This window comes from Caenorhabditis remanei, chromosome X (genome assembly GCF_010183535.1).
Source record: "Caenorhabditis remanei strain PX506 chromosome X, whole genome shotgun sequence".
Lineage (NCBI taxonomy): Eukaryota > Metazoa > Nematoda > Chromadorea > Rhabditida > Rhabditidae > Caenorhabditis > Caenorhabditis remanei.
This window is the reverse complement of record NC_071333.1, coordinates 7,762,457-7,777,525: the sequence shown is the minus strand read 5'-3', so window position 1 is coordinate 7,777,525 and position 15,069 is coordinate 7,762,457. Positions and strand designations below refer to the sequence as shown.

The 15,069-nt window shown below is 40.4% G+C and overlaps 5 protein-coding genes across 5 annotated transcripts; 2 read left to right on the top strand and 3 right to left on the bottom strand.

Moving 5' to 3' along the window:
• Nucleotides 1-132: 132 nt before the first annotated feature.
• On the top strand, nt 133-5,023 carry GCK72_023494 (uncharacterized protein; the record flags this gene model as incomplete). Its single annotated transcript, XM_053735414.1, has 9 exons — nt 133-261; nt 315-493; nt 556-1,807; nt 2,788-3,186; nt 3,231-3,317; nt 3,860-4,067; nt 4,120-4,506; nt 4,561-4,736; nt 4,850-5,023. 9 exons carry the CDS (start codon nt 133-135, stop codon nt 5,021-5,023), a joined length of 2,991 nt encoding a protein of 996 aa, XP_053578980.1.
• A 1,044-nt stretch (nt 5,024-6,067) lies between these two features.
• On the bottom strand, nt 6,068-7,277 carry GCK72_023493 (uncharacterized protein; the record flags this gene model as incomplete). The annotated part of the gene is made up of 4 exons (XM_003102623.2): nt 6,068-6,297; nt 6,340-6,894; nt 6,944-7,121; nt 7,173-7,277. The coding sequence occupies 4 exons, from the start codon at nt 7,275-7,277 to the stop codon at nt 6,068-6,070; spliced, it is 1,068 nt and encodes a 355-aa protein (XP_003102671.1).
• A 1,221-nt stretch (nt 7,278-8,498) lies between these two features.
• GCK72_023492 (uncharacterized protein) lies at nt 8,499-10,473 on the top strand (the record flags this gene model as incomplete). The annotated part of the gene is made up of 8 exons (XM_003102514.1): nt 8,499-8,654; nt 8,724-8,943; nt 8,991-9,343; nt 9,391-9,620; nt 9,667-9,892; nt 9,960-10,096; nt 10,147-10,242; nt 10,293-10,473. The coding sequence occupies 8 exons, from the start codon at nt 8,499-8,501 to the stop codon at nt 10,471-10,473; spliced, it is 1,599 nt and encodes a 532-aa protein (XP_003102562.1).
• A 173-nt stretch (nt 10,474-10,646) lies between these two features.
• GCK72_023491 (uncharacterized protein) lies at nt 10,647-11,627 on the bottom strand (the record flags this gene model as incomplete). Its single annotated transcript, XM_003102601.2, has 4 exons — nt 10,647-10,844; nt 10,892-11,235; nt 11,286-11,457; nt 11,505-11,627. The coding sequence occupies 4 exons, from the start codon at nt 11,625-11,627 to the stop codon at nt 10,647-10,649; spliced, it is 837 nt and encodes a 278-aa protein (XP_003102649.2).
• A 1,774-nt stretch (nt 11,628-13,401) lies between these two features.
• GCK72_023490 (uncharacterized protein) lies at nt 13,402-14,019 on the bottom strand (the record flags this gene model as incomplete). The annotated part of the gene is made up of 2 exons (XM_003102534.2): nt 13,402-13,644; nt 13,693-14,019. 2 exons carry the CDS (start codon nt 14,017-14,019, stop codon nt 13,402-13,404), a joined length of 570 nt encoding a protein of 189 aa, XP_003102582.2.
• Nucleotides 14,020-15,069: the final 1,050 nt, after the last annotated feature.

Genomic DNA, 15,069 nt, shown 5'->3' with positions numbered 1-15,069 from the left:
TAACCCTCCGCGGGCCCATTGCCCTCTCTCCTATTCTCCGTTTTTCTTCTATCTATCATTGCTTCGAACCAATCCGAACTGAGCTCCTTTATGTTTTGAATCCAAAAAGTACAACGTTTTGCAGGGTCAAACATGTCGACGAGTTTTCCAAATAGTAATGGAAGTGTGCCGCAGTACAATCCTCAAGCAAACGGTTCTTTCAATCAGTATGCACAAAATCTACCACCCGGCGGATATCCAGGAATGGAGCACTATCAGCATGTATGTTATCTGAAAATAATTATAAAATAAATCTTACTTTTTTTGTGTTGTAGAACATGTATGCACCAAATGCAAATGGATATGGCGGAATGCCACCCGGTCAGCCAAACATGGGTGGTCCAGCGCAGCCGACGGCTATGCCTCTAAAAGGACAACCGCCGCAACAGTATCCGGGCCCACCTGGTGCAGGTGTGAAGCTTCCTGGCTACGATGCCAATTCAATGCAAAATGGGTATGTCTGAATCGCTTTTTGGGTCATTATACATTTTTAATTAACTGTTGTCTTTTCTTTAGATATATGGGATATCCACCACATCAGCAACGCACGACTGGGCACCCGCCTCAGAATGGGCCACCGCCAAACTACAATGCTCACCAGCAAATGCCGCCGCCCAACAATCCATACGGAGGTGTGCCCGATCCATATAGGATGTACTCTGGGATGCAAGGACCGCCGGCTCAGCCCCCACAAAACTCGTCAACGCAGCCAGCGCCGCCGGCTCAAAATGCAAATTATCCTCCTCCAGCACAACCTGCGCCACCTTCTGCGCAAGCTGTTCCTCATCAATATCCTACTCAACAGCCCCTTCCAGCACACCTACATGGGGGACCGCCATACCAGTCAATGCCACCCCCACAAAGTGCTCCCCTTCAACACTACCAACCGCCAGGATACACCAATGGAACCACGCCCACCAGGCCGCCAACAACACAAGGGTTTCCACCATTGCAACCATCAAAGCAAGCAAAGCAAGATGATACTCGACCCAATAACTTGCAGCAGACACCAAATCAACAGTATCCTGGAAGTTTTGGGGGACCCGGTGCGCCTAACGGATATGATGCCTATGCTGGTGGTCCTGGAGGATATCCAGGATATCCACCACCCGGAAACCAAGGAACACCTGTAACTTCTCAAGCCCCAGGACAGAATGGCACAAGTGGGACGCCGAACGGGCAACACCAATTTAGTGGATTCAACGCCAGCTTGTATTCTACCCCTGGTCCGGACACAGGAGGTCATCACACTCCCAGTCACAATACTTCAGGGCAGAACACTCCTGGACACCATACTCCTGGTCAAATGACTCCAACCCATCAGACTCCAGGACATCAAACTCCCGGCCATCAGTCTTCAGGACACAATACTCCGGCCCAGAATACTCCTTCTGGATCTGCGGCACCAGTGGTAAACCCGTATGCACCGATGGGAAATCAGGGTCAGTTTGGAAGCAATGATCCGGCAAGCAGTCACGGTACACCTGGAAACTATGGAGGAATGAATTCCAGTCATTCGACTCCTAATCCTCCTACCGGGCGAGCAACTCCGGGAACACCGTCTACACCGACGACTCCAGGAGCCAGTCAGCAAAGGACTCCGCAGCAGCAACAACAACAACAACAACCAGGAATGCAGAATCATATGCCACCACCACCACAGTACAATCACAACCCAATGGCATCACCGAACCATGGTCCGAATGGAACAACTCCTCAGAAGCATCAAACTCCAATGGGATCTTCTCTACCTCCTTTGAATGGCCAGGTAGGTAATCAAAAAGTGTCATTTGTAACTTGGTCATGTAGTAATGTAGTACAAGGATCATTTTCCACAAAAATCAATCGCGCGTTATGATTTTACTGAGGAAGAGCCGCTTTGCGTGACCTTTGCGATGCGTGCGCGACAAGTCAGCTCCTAGTACCAATTATGTGCGCGGCCCCCGGGAAGAGGACAACCAGGGATGCAAAAACTGAAGCGAGAAATGAAAGAAGAAAGAGACTGGAGATGTAGAGAACGATCATGTAACGGGAAAGTGAGATAGAGAAACTTCCGAATGTAATATTTTTTGGAGCAGAACATAACTCGTGGTTTATGATGAATGCAAGTATAAATAAAAGTCTTTTTTAGAAATCAGGTGGGTGAATGGAATAGCGATTATGTTGTCAAATATAAAATCCAAACCAGAATTGCGCTAGAACTAAAACTCATCTTTGCCAGAAATCAGAATTAATAGGAATCAAAATTTTTCAAAACAAAATTGTTTCTAGAATTAATATCAAGCAGATTCCATTAAATAAACTTCGATGGTTTTAAATTATTTTCAAACCTAGAACACATAATTTGTCCTTGTACAAACGAAGACTGTTCTGACTTTGCACTGAACTTTCTAAATTTTCGACCCTTATCATACTGAAAAATGATATCTAAAAAACCTTTGGAAACATTTTTTCTCCTAGATCCCTATCGATGCAACTGCATTGTTCTCTGTTCTTGGTAGATAGTCGAGTCGAATGAATTGATTTTATGACCTAGTCTCCTCTCTTTTCTCTCATTTCCTTTTCATTTTTCATTTGTGAAACACACCATGCGACTTCATCATCTTCTTTCGGCAAGTCGTGAAAACTCAAACACACCCACGCATTTGACAAAGAAAAGGGATAGATTACAAAAATAGAACACATCACGATGAAACTACAAGAACAGCTTCAAAAGTACAAAAATCACTAATCAAAAATTATTTACAGTATCCGCCGATGACTCAGAACATGCAATCGCCGGTCACAACACCGGCACCGGAACCAACATTCAAAGAGCCGGCAATGCCAGTCCGGCATTCGCCATCTCATACGCAATCCCCCGCACTTCAGCAACCAACAGGAGCCCCACCAGCCTATCACACGCCAAGCAGCTCTAATAGGACACCGGAAGCAACAACAAGTTCACAGCCAGCGCGGTCGCCAACGTTTGCAGTACCGACACTCCCAGCAGCAAAGCCAAAAACTTCTCCTCAGAAAAAACGAGGAGAAATTGAAAGTGTCCCTGAGCCACCATCTCAGGACACACCTTTCACGTTGGTGCATAATTTCGAACTACCCGCCGCAATGACTAACTTGAAGGAATCGATATCGGTAGGACCCAATAAAGTGATTACCCTTTCCCCCTTTTCACCATTCCGTTACTTTTTCAGAAAATGCATCCGCAAGTGGACAAACACTACTTTTCGCGGAAGCGGCAACCACTACGCCACCCGTATCCGGAAGGAGCTAATGCTCATGTAAGTTCACTGTGATCAAGTACGCTAGGACTAGAACACTCACCTGTACTTTTAAAAATAAGGATAGTGCATTTAAAAGAAGTAATAACACGTTGGAGGGGAAGAGCCATTGCACTTGCAAGGCAAAAATAAGAGTTTCGATTTAGTTAGAGGCTAACTCGCATCCGCCAAAAGAGCGCGTTGCCAAGGGTAACTTTTGATAAACACTACTCTCTCTATGCAGAGATGCACGACGCGAATAGCGGAGCGCGTGTGATAAACAAAGAAATTCGTCCACGTGACGTTTTTACCTGCTGACAAAATGAGCTAGATATTAACTGAAAAGAAGAGAGTATGGAATGGGATTTAGAAAAAGATTACATAGAAAATGTCGATACTGAATACAATTGAATGGGAAAAAAAGCGGTATTGACAAGATATAAATCCTCAATCGAACAATATAAAAGCTTTTAGCTGAGTCACCGATGAAAATAGCGGATAAATGCCATGAAATTGAGGATTGAACTTGTCCTTGGCAAAAATCGATAATAGTCTTTTTTCAGAACACTCCGGCAACTGAACCAAGCACGTTTGGGTTCATAGAAGGAAGTAAGTATTTCAAGGAAGGATACAATCGAAAGATTACACTGCAAACACCATCCATGGGACCACCAACGCTTTCCCGGTCACAGTCAATGCTAGTCTCTCCTGGATTCAACGCGTCGCAACCATCAACTAGCGGTCGACAGCCTGCCAAAAAAGCGCGAAGTGGTAAGCTTGAATTGTTGTATGGTCCTGTGTCATGAACTCAATACATTTTTAGCATCAGACGCTTCCGAGCCAACATTCACCATGCCACTACCACCGAATCGGCATCCAATGGCAGCCACAGATCCGAGGATGCAGCAGCAAATGCAAATGCATCAGTACCATCAACAGATGCATATGCAAAAAATGCACCAGCAACAAATAGCTGCACAACAACAGCATATGACAAGAATGAATCAAGCTGGAAATATGCCATCTACATCAACGGCGGGCGGTATGCCACCAGCTCCTGGGCCTACAGCACTTCCTCCCATCGCGCCGCCAGCTCTTCAACGAGCCGAGTCGATGCCTCAACTACCATCCCAACAACAGCCCCCAATGGGAGGGCAGATGCCGCCACATATGGCTGGAATGCCGCCGATGAATGGAAATCATTTAGAAAGTTAGTCATTAGGCGACAGCTGTTCGAGACTGAGTCGAATATAGGTTATTACAGACCCGACGGCCAACAGCAATACTGGCCACACCAACAACCAGCAGCGAGTTGGTCTTCCGCCGCTGACTTTGCGAAACCCGGCGCTGGCTGGAACACAAAGCCATGATTTCCCTTCAGCACCTTCCACATCGAATCAACCACCAGATCAATGCGCTGGTTGTCATAATTTTATATCTGTGAGTCTCTTTTCTGAGCAAAACTACAATTCCATTCGATTTCTAATCCTTTTTAAAATACGAAAAATGTAGTCTCCGCTTAAAACCCTAATCCTTATCCTCTTTATTTTCAGGCCGGGTCCCCTACCCTGTGTTGTATGTATCATGACTGCAAAAACGTGTACCATCGACAATGCACGCGACTAACATCAAATGCGTTTAATCATTTTGACGGGACGCCTCAAGCTCGTTGGGTGTGTCCACCATGTGAGACTCAAGTTCGCCCAATGCAAATGCAACATGCTTAATACACTGGTAAAACAAATCGTGTCATTTTTTCCCCTTTTTATACAAATTTCAATTGTTGCCCACTACTTTCTTATCAAAATGAATAGATAATCTCAATTTAAAACAACATCCATCTTTCCACCAATTGCCATTCATTGTCAATGAACTCCTCCAACATACAACTTATAATATAAAACATCTCAACCCTCTAACTGCTGTTTTCATTCAATTGTCATCTCATCTTGTCTTCGCATTGATAGGAATTTGAATTTGCTCATAAATTAATGGTTTTTACTCATTTGAATTATAAAAGTCAAAATTACTTTATTTAAAAAAAATTGTAATAGACAATGGATAGTATATATAATATATGCTCATATATAATGACGAAGAAAGGAAAAGGTCATACAAATTGGAGGATTAACAATCGAAAAAATTGATGAATAAGGTAAGTATTCGAATTCAAAAAAGAGACTGAATACGGTAGCCAAAGCAATTATATAGCAAATTTCGTGTCATATTAAGGAAAAAAAAATGCATTAATGAAAAAAAGTAGCAGTATTAATGAAGAAATTCTAGACTATTTCTGAGTAACCATGTAAGAATTAGAATAATTATAGAAAGTGAAACCAGTTCTAGTATTATTTGAATACTTCATATACTAAAGAAACCTAAGGGTAACTGAGGGTGCAAAACTACAAGCGGCAAAAATTTTCATAAAAAACCGGTGGCAGAAATTTGTGGTAGTTGAGAATATGAGAATAAATTTTTTTAATATGCTGGATTATAGAACCAGGTTGTCAAATAGAACTAGCTTGGCTATTCAAAAAAGTGATGTGAATAAGGGAAAGATTTTGATGGGATTGAGGTTAAGAAATCTATGATAGTTTTGAATCACAGCGTCGAAAAAGAACTAATAAGACAATTCCACTGTTAATAATTTTTGGAGTACTTGATTGTGTTAGTAGAATAAAAGCGTTGAAAAGAATATTGAAAAATATGAAGAAACACATTGATGAAACCAAAATCACAACGAAGACATTATTCAATTTCAAAACAATAAGTTATCCATTTCCTTTCTTGTTGTTTTTTGATTGCATCCCATCCTGAGTTTTATCACTAGTTTTTGAGTCAACCCTAGTAATGGTAGCTTTCTTAACTGCATTTTTATCAACACTGACTTCAACAATTTCCACCACCACTTCATTAGCATTTTGCTCCTTTTTGTTTGAAGTTGAGAAAGTTTTCGACTTCTTAGAGGGTCCCTCCTCAGAAGTCTCTTTTTTTGCGTCACCTGAAACCAGAATTATTCGACTAAAACAGAGGGAATTCTAACTTGGCCAATCGGGATAGGTTCTCGAATGAGATGCCCACAATCCACGTCCTTTTGCAACATCAATACTAGGAATGGGCACATTGTCAGTATTTTCGTTTACAAGAATTGGCTCATCACTGTCCTCATAGTCGTAAGCAGCAATATCCCGACGCATCGAACTCAAAAATGTTCGTTTAGTATTTTTTTTCAGTCGTTTTTCCATTTCGTCTTTAGACATCACATACAGGGGCCCGAACGCTTTTTCTCTTGTCTGCTCATCTCTACCTTTCAAATCATCAACTAATTCCGTGATATGCATAAGATTCTCATACGATTGCCATAAGCAATCAGCATTGCAATTGCAGGCAGAAGAAATAAGATTGTAGATCTGTTCCTTGATAAAATGATCACGATCACGTTGTTTAGCATGGTCAAGAAGAATACGTTTGATCATCGCATTTGTACTTGCTGCCACATAATTGAATTTTGTAAAATCTTCGTAGTTCTCCGTTGATTGGACTAGGTTCTTCTTGAGATCATAGTCATGGATTAGGCTCTTCAGTTCTGGTAGAAACTCTTAAAAAAACCACATTTAAAAAACAAATTACCATAATGGGAAACCAACCTCTGTAGTAAGGTGCATTTTCCATTACAATTTCTGTGTTCTCCAAATGCTCCTTTTTTGGAGGGATTAGACGAAATTTGTAAAGTCCCTCAACAAATACATTGATATCTTCTCCCCTTATTGAAAGGGAGAGCTCTCCTGATTTTTGAACGTAGAGCCGAAAGCGATAGTACACATTCTGAAGAAGTCAATCCCATCAAATGTATTTCAGCAAGTTATATTCGCTTACCAAAAAATCGTGAATGTTCTCTGTGACCATTTTGTGCAGTTCTTCTTTAGTTTTAACGCTTGATTCACCACCTTCTTTATCATCTTTTGATCCGGTATATGACATTATGTTTGTAGTATACCATCCTGAAGACCGCGGGTCAGCTATGAACCTCGAACACGGCTGTCTGAAACATCCAACTTTTTCTTATATGGGTGATCTTACCGTCTCACTTGTGAGGAGTTTTTCTCACTACCTCTTCCTTTGCTGTCTCTGTAGACATCTTTCTTTGTAGGGAGCACCAGCTATCAGAGGACAAAGATGTATGCGATGATTTGAGGGGTATTGTCCTGAGGAAGAGAAAAATTGTTAAAGTTCTCCTTTGCAATCATTCTTCGGAAAAAGGCGGCAAAATAAAGAACAGAAAAGGAAAAAGACAATCTCAATTAAACTTTTCAGAAGGTTAATTGGGAAATAAATTCTGTTGATAATAACGTTGACCTTCTTTTGAGAGAGGCGGTTTCTCTCATTCGATAGAGCCGGAACAACTGACTGATAGGAAAGAAAATCGAGTGAAGAGGCGGTCTTTCAAATGAATATTTGTAAACAGGTTTCCCGTTCTTAAGAAGTTTTTTATCTTGAGAAGAGAACTTTTTGTGATACACCGTACCTAAAAGAGAGAGAATGAGAAGAAATAAAAAACTAAGCCCAGCCCCCATTAAAGGAATGATGTATCACTCCCTGACAACTTCAATTTCGGCAATAGGTTGATAAGTAAGGAAGGCGTAGATGAAAAGATTTTCTGATATTTCTGCTGCGTTTGGGCCGGTAGTCACATGAAAAAATGAACACGTTTACACCTTTGGCCGTCCCCCGCCTCTCTTTATCGTTGAAAGGATGGGTTGACAAAAAAGTTGCGTCGGAAAAAGATAGCGAGAAAACGAGAGAGTTTAGAAAATTGACGGGCGATGCGTTTGTTCGAATATCTTCTTTTTTTTGTGATGTGGGATGAGAATTGATACTGATTCGAGGTATTCTTCTATGAGGATTACGGTAGATGGTGTGTGTTCTGCACGTACAAAACAAAAAACATTCAAAACGACTCTGTGAATTGTTTGTAGTAGTACTGTTTTTACTTATTTCAGATCCCTCACTTTGCATCGATGGTAAAGTATCTACGTGGTAACTGGATAAGAAACATTCAAAATTTTTTGTTATGCTTTCTGCTCCAACCACAATGCCCGCCCACTCATTACCACTCCACTCTACATACGCCGTCCATCGCATTAGTATCTTATCAGTTCGTTGCTCCAAAAACCGCGTGTATTGCCATTCACATTGATCAACATGCGGATGCTGGTGCTCTCTGCTCTCCTATTACTATTGTCTCTCAATGGAGTGAATTCCTACAAAATCTTGGTTTACAACAACTTATTCGGACACAGTCACATTAAGTTTGTAGCTGCCGTTGCTGACACTTTGACCGACGCAGGACACGATGTGGTTCGTTGATTTCAAAAAGTTAAAACTTTAAAATAAATATTCTGGGACTTCACAAAGAAACGATTTCAGACAGTACTTATGCCAGTGATTGATGAATCCCAGAGAAACAAAACTGCTCTTAAGTCAACCACCAGACAGATCTTCATTGATGCTGATGAAGAAGTGGCCGAAATGGTTGGAAAAACTGACGAATTTCTCTCTAGTCTCTGGACATCAGAAACCTCGAATCCAATCAAGATGTGGTGGAAGTCGGGACATTTGATAAATCTCTTCGGAAAACAGTGCAATAGTGAGTTCCATTCATATTCTCTTTCACTACCAAAATAAACATTACAGAGGTCATGAAATCGAAGGAAATATTAGATCAATTGAGAGATGAACAGTTCGATATTGCAATCACAGAACCTTTCGATAGTTGTGGTTACGGAATCATCGAGTATCTTCAGATTCCTGCCCATGTTTCTGTTCTTTCCTGTGCACGAATGGATCATGTCAGTGATGCGATTGGTCAACTCATTGCACCAAGTTATGTTCCAAGTACTCAAAGTGTCTATGGCGATAGAATGACGATGTACGAGAGGATGATGAACTTCCTGCAATATTTGTATGGAAGAGATATGTTTTCTGCGATTGGAGACTTTGAGGCGGAAAATGCAAAGGCTATTCTTGGAATCAAAAGAACCTGGAGAGTTAGTGACCTGACACAGTAGTCCAGTGTTCACTTTGATTTTTGCAGGAAATCCTACCAGAATCAGCATTCCTTCTGACTAACAACATTCAAATCCTGGAATTTCCTGCTCCATCTCTCGACAAAATTGTTTCTATTGGAGGACTTACAGTGAACACCAACAAAGAAGCTTTGAAACTTGAGCACTACTTCGATACGATGGTTTCTATGAGACAGAAAAATGTTATCATTTCCTTCGGGTCGGTGATCAAATCAAAGGATATGCCGGATGAATACAAGTGAGTTCATTATTGAATATACAATGCTGAATGAATATTTCTTCAGAAAAACTCTTGTCCAGTTGTTCGAGCTGATGCCAGAAGTCACTTTCATTTGGAAATACGAGGACTTGGCTGACAAGAAGCACACATGTGGAGTTTTGAATATCAATCGTGTTGAATGGATTCCTCAAAACGAGCTGCTCGCTGACTCTCGTGTCGATGCGTTTATCACTCATGGAGGACTAGCAAGTGTCACCGAATTAGCGATGATGGGGAAACCAGCACTTGTGGTGAGTTTGAAACAAAATCCGATTGTCACTAAACATAATTTATATTATCAATTACTGTCTATTTCAGATTCCAATCTTTGCTGATCAAACCAGAAACGCTGAAATGCTCAAACGACATGGCGGAGTAGAAGTGCTTCACAAAACCGACCTCGCAAACGCCAAAAAACTCGAAAAAGCATTAAGAAAACTTATTTATGACCCAAGGTTTGTTACACCACACGAGAAATCGTAACACAAACTATTAATCGCTTTAGCTACAAGAAAAATGCTCAACACCTAGCTGAGAGACTTCAAAACAGACCGACTAACGCAAAGGAGGTACTTGTTCGTCATGTCGAGTTCGCAGCAAAGTGAGTTTAAAGAATTACTCTTTAACTTGTGTACTATGTAGTTATCACAGGTTCAAGAAGCTGCCGTTGATGGACCCATACGGAAGACACATGACCTTCATCGAGTACTACCTTCTTGACATCATGGCGATCACTGCAGCAGTGGTCACCGTTGTGGTCTATGTCGTCTTCACTGCTTTCCGTTTTGTAATCAGAAAATGTTGTGGTCCAAAGAAAGTCAAGTTTGAATAATCCGAAAGTTTCTAGATGATGGCTTTATTTCTCCAAGTTTTTGAATGGTAATATGGTATTTTGATTGGTTAACTGAGGAATAATAAGTTTTTGATTGATAATAAAGAATGTGAACTTAAGTGAAGTCGGCTGAGTGAATGTGGCAGACAATTAGAAATAAAATCAATGGAACACTACACTGGACTGTCTCCGGTCTTCTTGTTCTCTTTCTCGTCGTTATCGTTCTCAACGTCTTTCTTGGTCTCTGACTTCTTCTCAACGTTTTCTTTCACGTCGTCATCATCGTCAAGTTCATCCGGCAGCTCATTGTTGTTGGGCTCCAAAGGAACAAGTTCTGCGTTTTCTCCGTTGAGGAAGATTGGTTCAGTTTTCTAAAAAAAAAAGTACAGTTCTTCATTAATGTTTTTATGACGCTTACCGGGACAGAAGAAGACTTGCAGCAGATGACTTTGCACGCGCCAATGATAATAAAGAATGAGATAACGACGGCGACTGCAGTGACATAGTCCATGGTAGTGAAATCAGTGACCTTCATTACTCCAGAACTGGTGATATACACTTGATCATCCACTTTATGTCTTTGCTCGACACCCTCATCGTGAAGATCGATGAAACTCTTGCGAGTGAAGTTGTACGTTATTTTGTGACCCATGCGTGTTGCAACAAAAACTGCATCTTCGTAGAAAGCCTTGAAATTCTCTCCGTGATTTGGGAGATCCGGACTCGAATGAATCAGATCATCAGAACATTCTTCCATGGTCCCTGGAAATATGTTGTTATAACTAATCACACTGAAGGTTTGTATCTGTTACCTTGATACACGTACAGCTCCTCGGCGATTTTCTTCTCGACTGTGATGGTGACACAAGAGTTGATGCAAGCCACAATGAAAACAAGTCCATCGGCACAGTCAGTTCCTCTCCAGTCAATCCATCCCATCGATTGACCAGATTCGGAATGTTGCATCAGCCATTTCTTGAGGACCTTTAGGAAAACTTTCAATTGCCCAATTATTAGAATTACAAACTTACAAAGCCGCCAGTAGCACAGGAAGAGCATCGGTGATACTTGATTTCCGGTTTTGGAGTGGTCACCCCCCATGCTGAGATGGCAGTGAGGAAAAACAAGATCAAGACTGATTGTTTGAGAATCATTCTGGAAAAGAAGAAAATTTGCAAAATGAAAAGAATGCTTTAAGAAATGAAAGTGTTTCCGGAATATGTACAGGTGCGACAGCGGTGTGGATGAAAGAAAACAACAATTTAGAAAATGAATTCAAAGTGCAATCTCCAAGAACTGAAAGACAGGAGAAGAGACGTTTTTAGAAGCATTGTTGGAGAAGATAGAAAACATTTTGCTTTCGAAAAAGAATGTGGAAAAATTAACTAGCAAGCCGGAGATTATATATCTACCTAGTAACGTCTCAATAAAGCGTTGATTTTACAGAACTTTGGGAAGATAGAGAGCTCTACAGCTAAGCATGTTGTTCACTTTTTGAGAATTTGCCCATGTCGACTTTAGTCCAAAACGTCTACAAGGCTACAAAAAACTAATAAAATTAGATAAAAAATATGTTTCGTAAAGTTGTCAACTACGAAAAGAAAAATTTGTGTTTGCTGTACGATGACCAACAAATTGATGCAACATGAACATCTGTTACTTCGTACCATGCTCATAAACCTGAGAGCAAGAGAAAATCATCATGGTTGTCTTTGCTAGAAAAAAAGAAAAAATTGTTTATGAAGTCACATGAGAAAATCTTGCCGAGCAAGACAATAAAATTTATAAAGAATGACGGAAACTAACAGAACCGTCTCGAAAATTTATACTCGATTGAAGCTCCGCCCACACCACTTAGATATCAGTTTCCGGTCGTTTCTGGAAGATGTTTTCTGAAAGATGCAAGATAGAACAGAAAAAAAAATCAGGCGCTAGAAAGTCTTCTGAAACATTCCAATTGAATGACGTTGTTTAACTCTTCTGATCACGTGATCTTACAGAAAAAGATTTGCAGAGCTGCAGATTAAAAAAAAACAGGATATTGTACGTTTTACAGAGTTTTTTCTTGGTGAAAACTAGACCACTATGAAGTCATGATTCTTGAAAAGAGGATGGTAGCGTGTGGTAGCGTCGACATACTTTCACATGTTCTTCTACTATAATAGTATTTTTAGCTTGTTTTTGAAAACCTGCCTTGTACTCAAAACTTTCAAACAAGATACCATCTACAGTCTTCGTCACTTTTTTGCGCACTCATCATCAAAATTTTTGGTTTTTATAATTTTTTGCTGCTCTAAAAAAACTTATTCCTTATTTTTGTTATGAGGAGTAGTCGCCGTTCTTTAAATGAGATTTTTTAGTGATTTGTTGGCGCTTACGGTAAACCACTTTTGTGTTGACGTGATATGTGATTTTTTTAATGTGTTGACGGACGATCCAAAATTTGGACGGACCGTTAGAGAGCACTAAGAGAACACAAAAAAACAGGCGGTCAGATGTATTCCGCATCAAAACCGATATGATTGGTTCACCCCTCTGTGGTGAAAAATATGGTGGTTCAGAAAACAAAACAATATTTGTAGGCGGAGTCTTCCTTAAAAACCACACAGATGTTCAATCAAATCAGTTTCTTGATGTTCCGAACCTCTTATCCTATACAAAATCAGAAATCAAGGTGAACGGATTGGGAGAAACCTGTCTTCATCTACTAGAAGACAATTGATTAAACCTTTTGAAATATTTATCTGAAATATTTCCAGCAATAGCAAACGATTAATTGTTTTGAAATAGTCCATTAATCAAACTATTCTGAAAATGTCATAACAGCTCGCTCGCATGATTTTTCGCACACATGTTCTATCTCTCAGTTCCTGGGAATTCAAAATATTTGTACTGCAAATGTTCAAAGTTCATTCATAAAATATTAAATCAATAGTTAACGTGCTCGTAAACATGATCTTCAGTATCCGATCCTCTACGCTTTTCTCTTCCGTATCTGGAAGATTGCTGGTATGATAGAAGTACAGCTTCATCAATTTGGTTGGCGACAGCTTCGTTCTCAAGAATTTCATTTTCGGAATTGCGGCGGTTGATTCGTTCGTACCCTTCGTAGATTTCAACAGGATTGATGTTGTGATGAGCATCGCCAGTCATTCGGGAGTTGCTTCCTCTCTGAAAAACAACAGTATGATATCAAAATGTTTAGCTTATCTTACTTACACAACACAACTTGATGATAGTGACACAGATGACAGTAGTCAGAAAGAGGGAGAGCGTCAAAACGAGTAGAAAAATAGAGCTTCCGGTGATGTTTCGAAGTTTGAAAACTTGTTCACGGGTGAAATTACGGACGGGCATGAGAAATTCTTGGATACTGGTGCGGTTCTCAATAATAGAAGAATGAACCATCAGGTAGTCTTCAGCGTGGTAAATCAGATCGAATTCCACTTCAGGTAGGGATGAGTAGAAGCCGACTCCAAAACAGCTAGAGCCGAGAATAAAAGAGAAGATCGCTATCCCAAGAAGGATTTTCGGTCCTTTCTCCATTCTGGAACAGGCTGATTGACTCTATCAAGTTGAAAATCGAGAGAATATTTGGAAACTCCAAATCGAATGATACTGCCAGAAGAAGGGAAGAGAAGTTTTATAGATTTTTCGCCGCCCATAAATATCCCATACAATTATGCGAATAGCTATTGAACGGGAGAGAATTCACTGATATGAGTCACACATTCTCACTGCTGAAACAGGAAATAGCATAGAAATGTGAAAATCTGAGAAAACATAAATTTTGGTAGGAGGAGCTCCAGTGAGCGATCAACAAATAATCAAAAATCACAGATCGCAGAAGACGAAAAGTGGCACCGTAACTTGACCAAAGGGTAGAAATGGTTGATATAACTAAATCAAATCTCATAAGCAACGTCATCACTGAACACGTGACTGTCATTGAACGACAGGTCTACCTGGTAGGTGTCGTCAGTGTCTTCATTTCTATTTTTTAATTTTCATGGCTCTCATATCAACTCTCCGAGTTTTCACCCGATTCTTGAATTTAACAATTGGCTCTGAATGAATGATTTTTCCAAGTTGTTGTGGTTCCGGCTCCTTCACGTAGTTGTTTGTTTTTTCAGAACATAGTCCAACTTTCTTTTACACTGAAAACAGATAATTTTCATCCGAAAACGAGAAATGTGTCAAACTCACACACACACAGCTGAACAACCCATGCAGCATCCAGTAAGAAAACCGGAAATGATCAGATGTACGCCAAAAAGTACGCCAAAAAAGTAATTCATCAATGTCGCGTCAATAGGTTCCCTCAATTTTTGATAACTCAAAATTGACTGAAGATTTGTTTGAAAATCTTTTGCGTCAGAAATCTTTGTCATAATCCACGTGAACTCGTATTTGATTCTGTACCAGTGTCTTTCAGCGTGATAGACCTCACTGGGGTAGAACTTGTACAAGTGCATTGGAATACTATTACCGTATTGGAAGAGACGGTCAGGACATTCCATCAACATATTGGAAAAAAATTATTGTTTTGGTTGATTGAGAAAAGTTAATATACCTTCCATGTCCCATCCTTCCCTG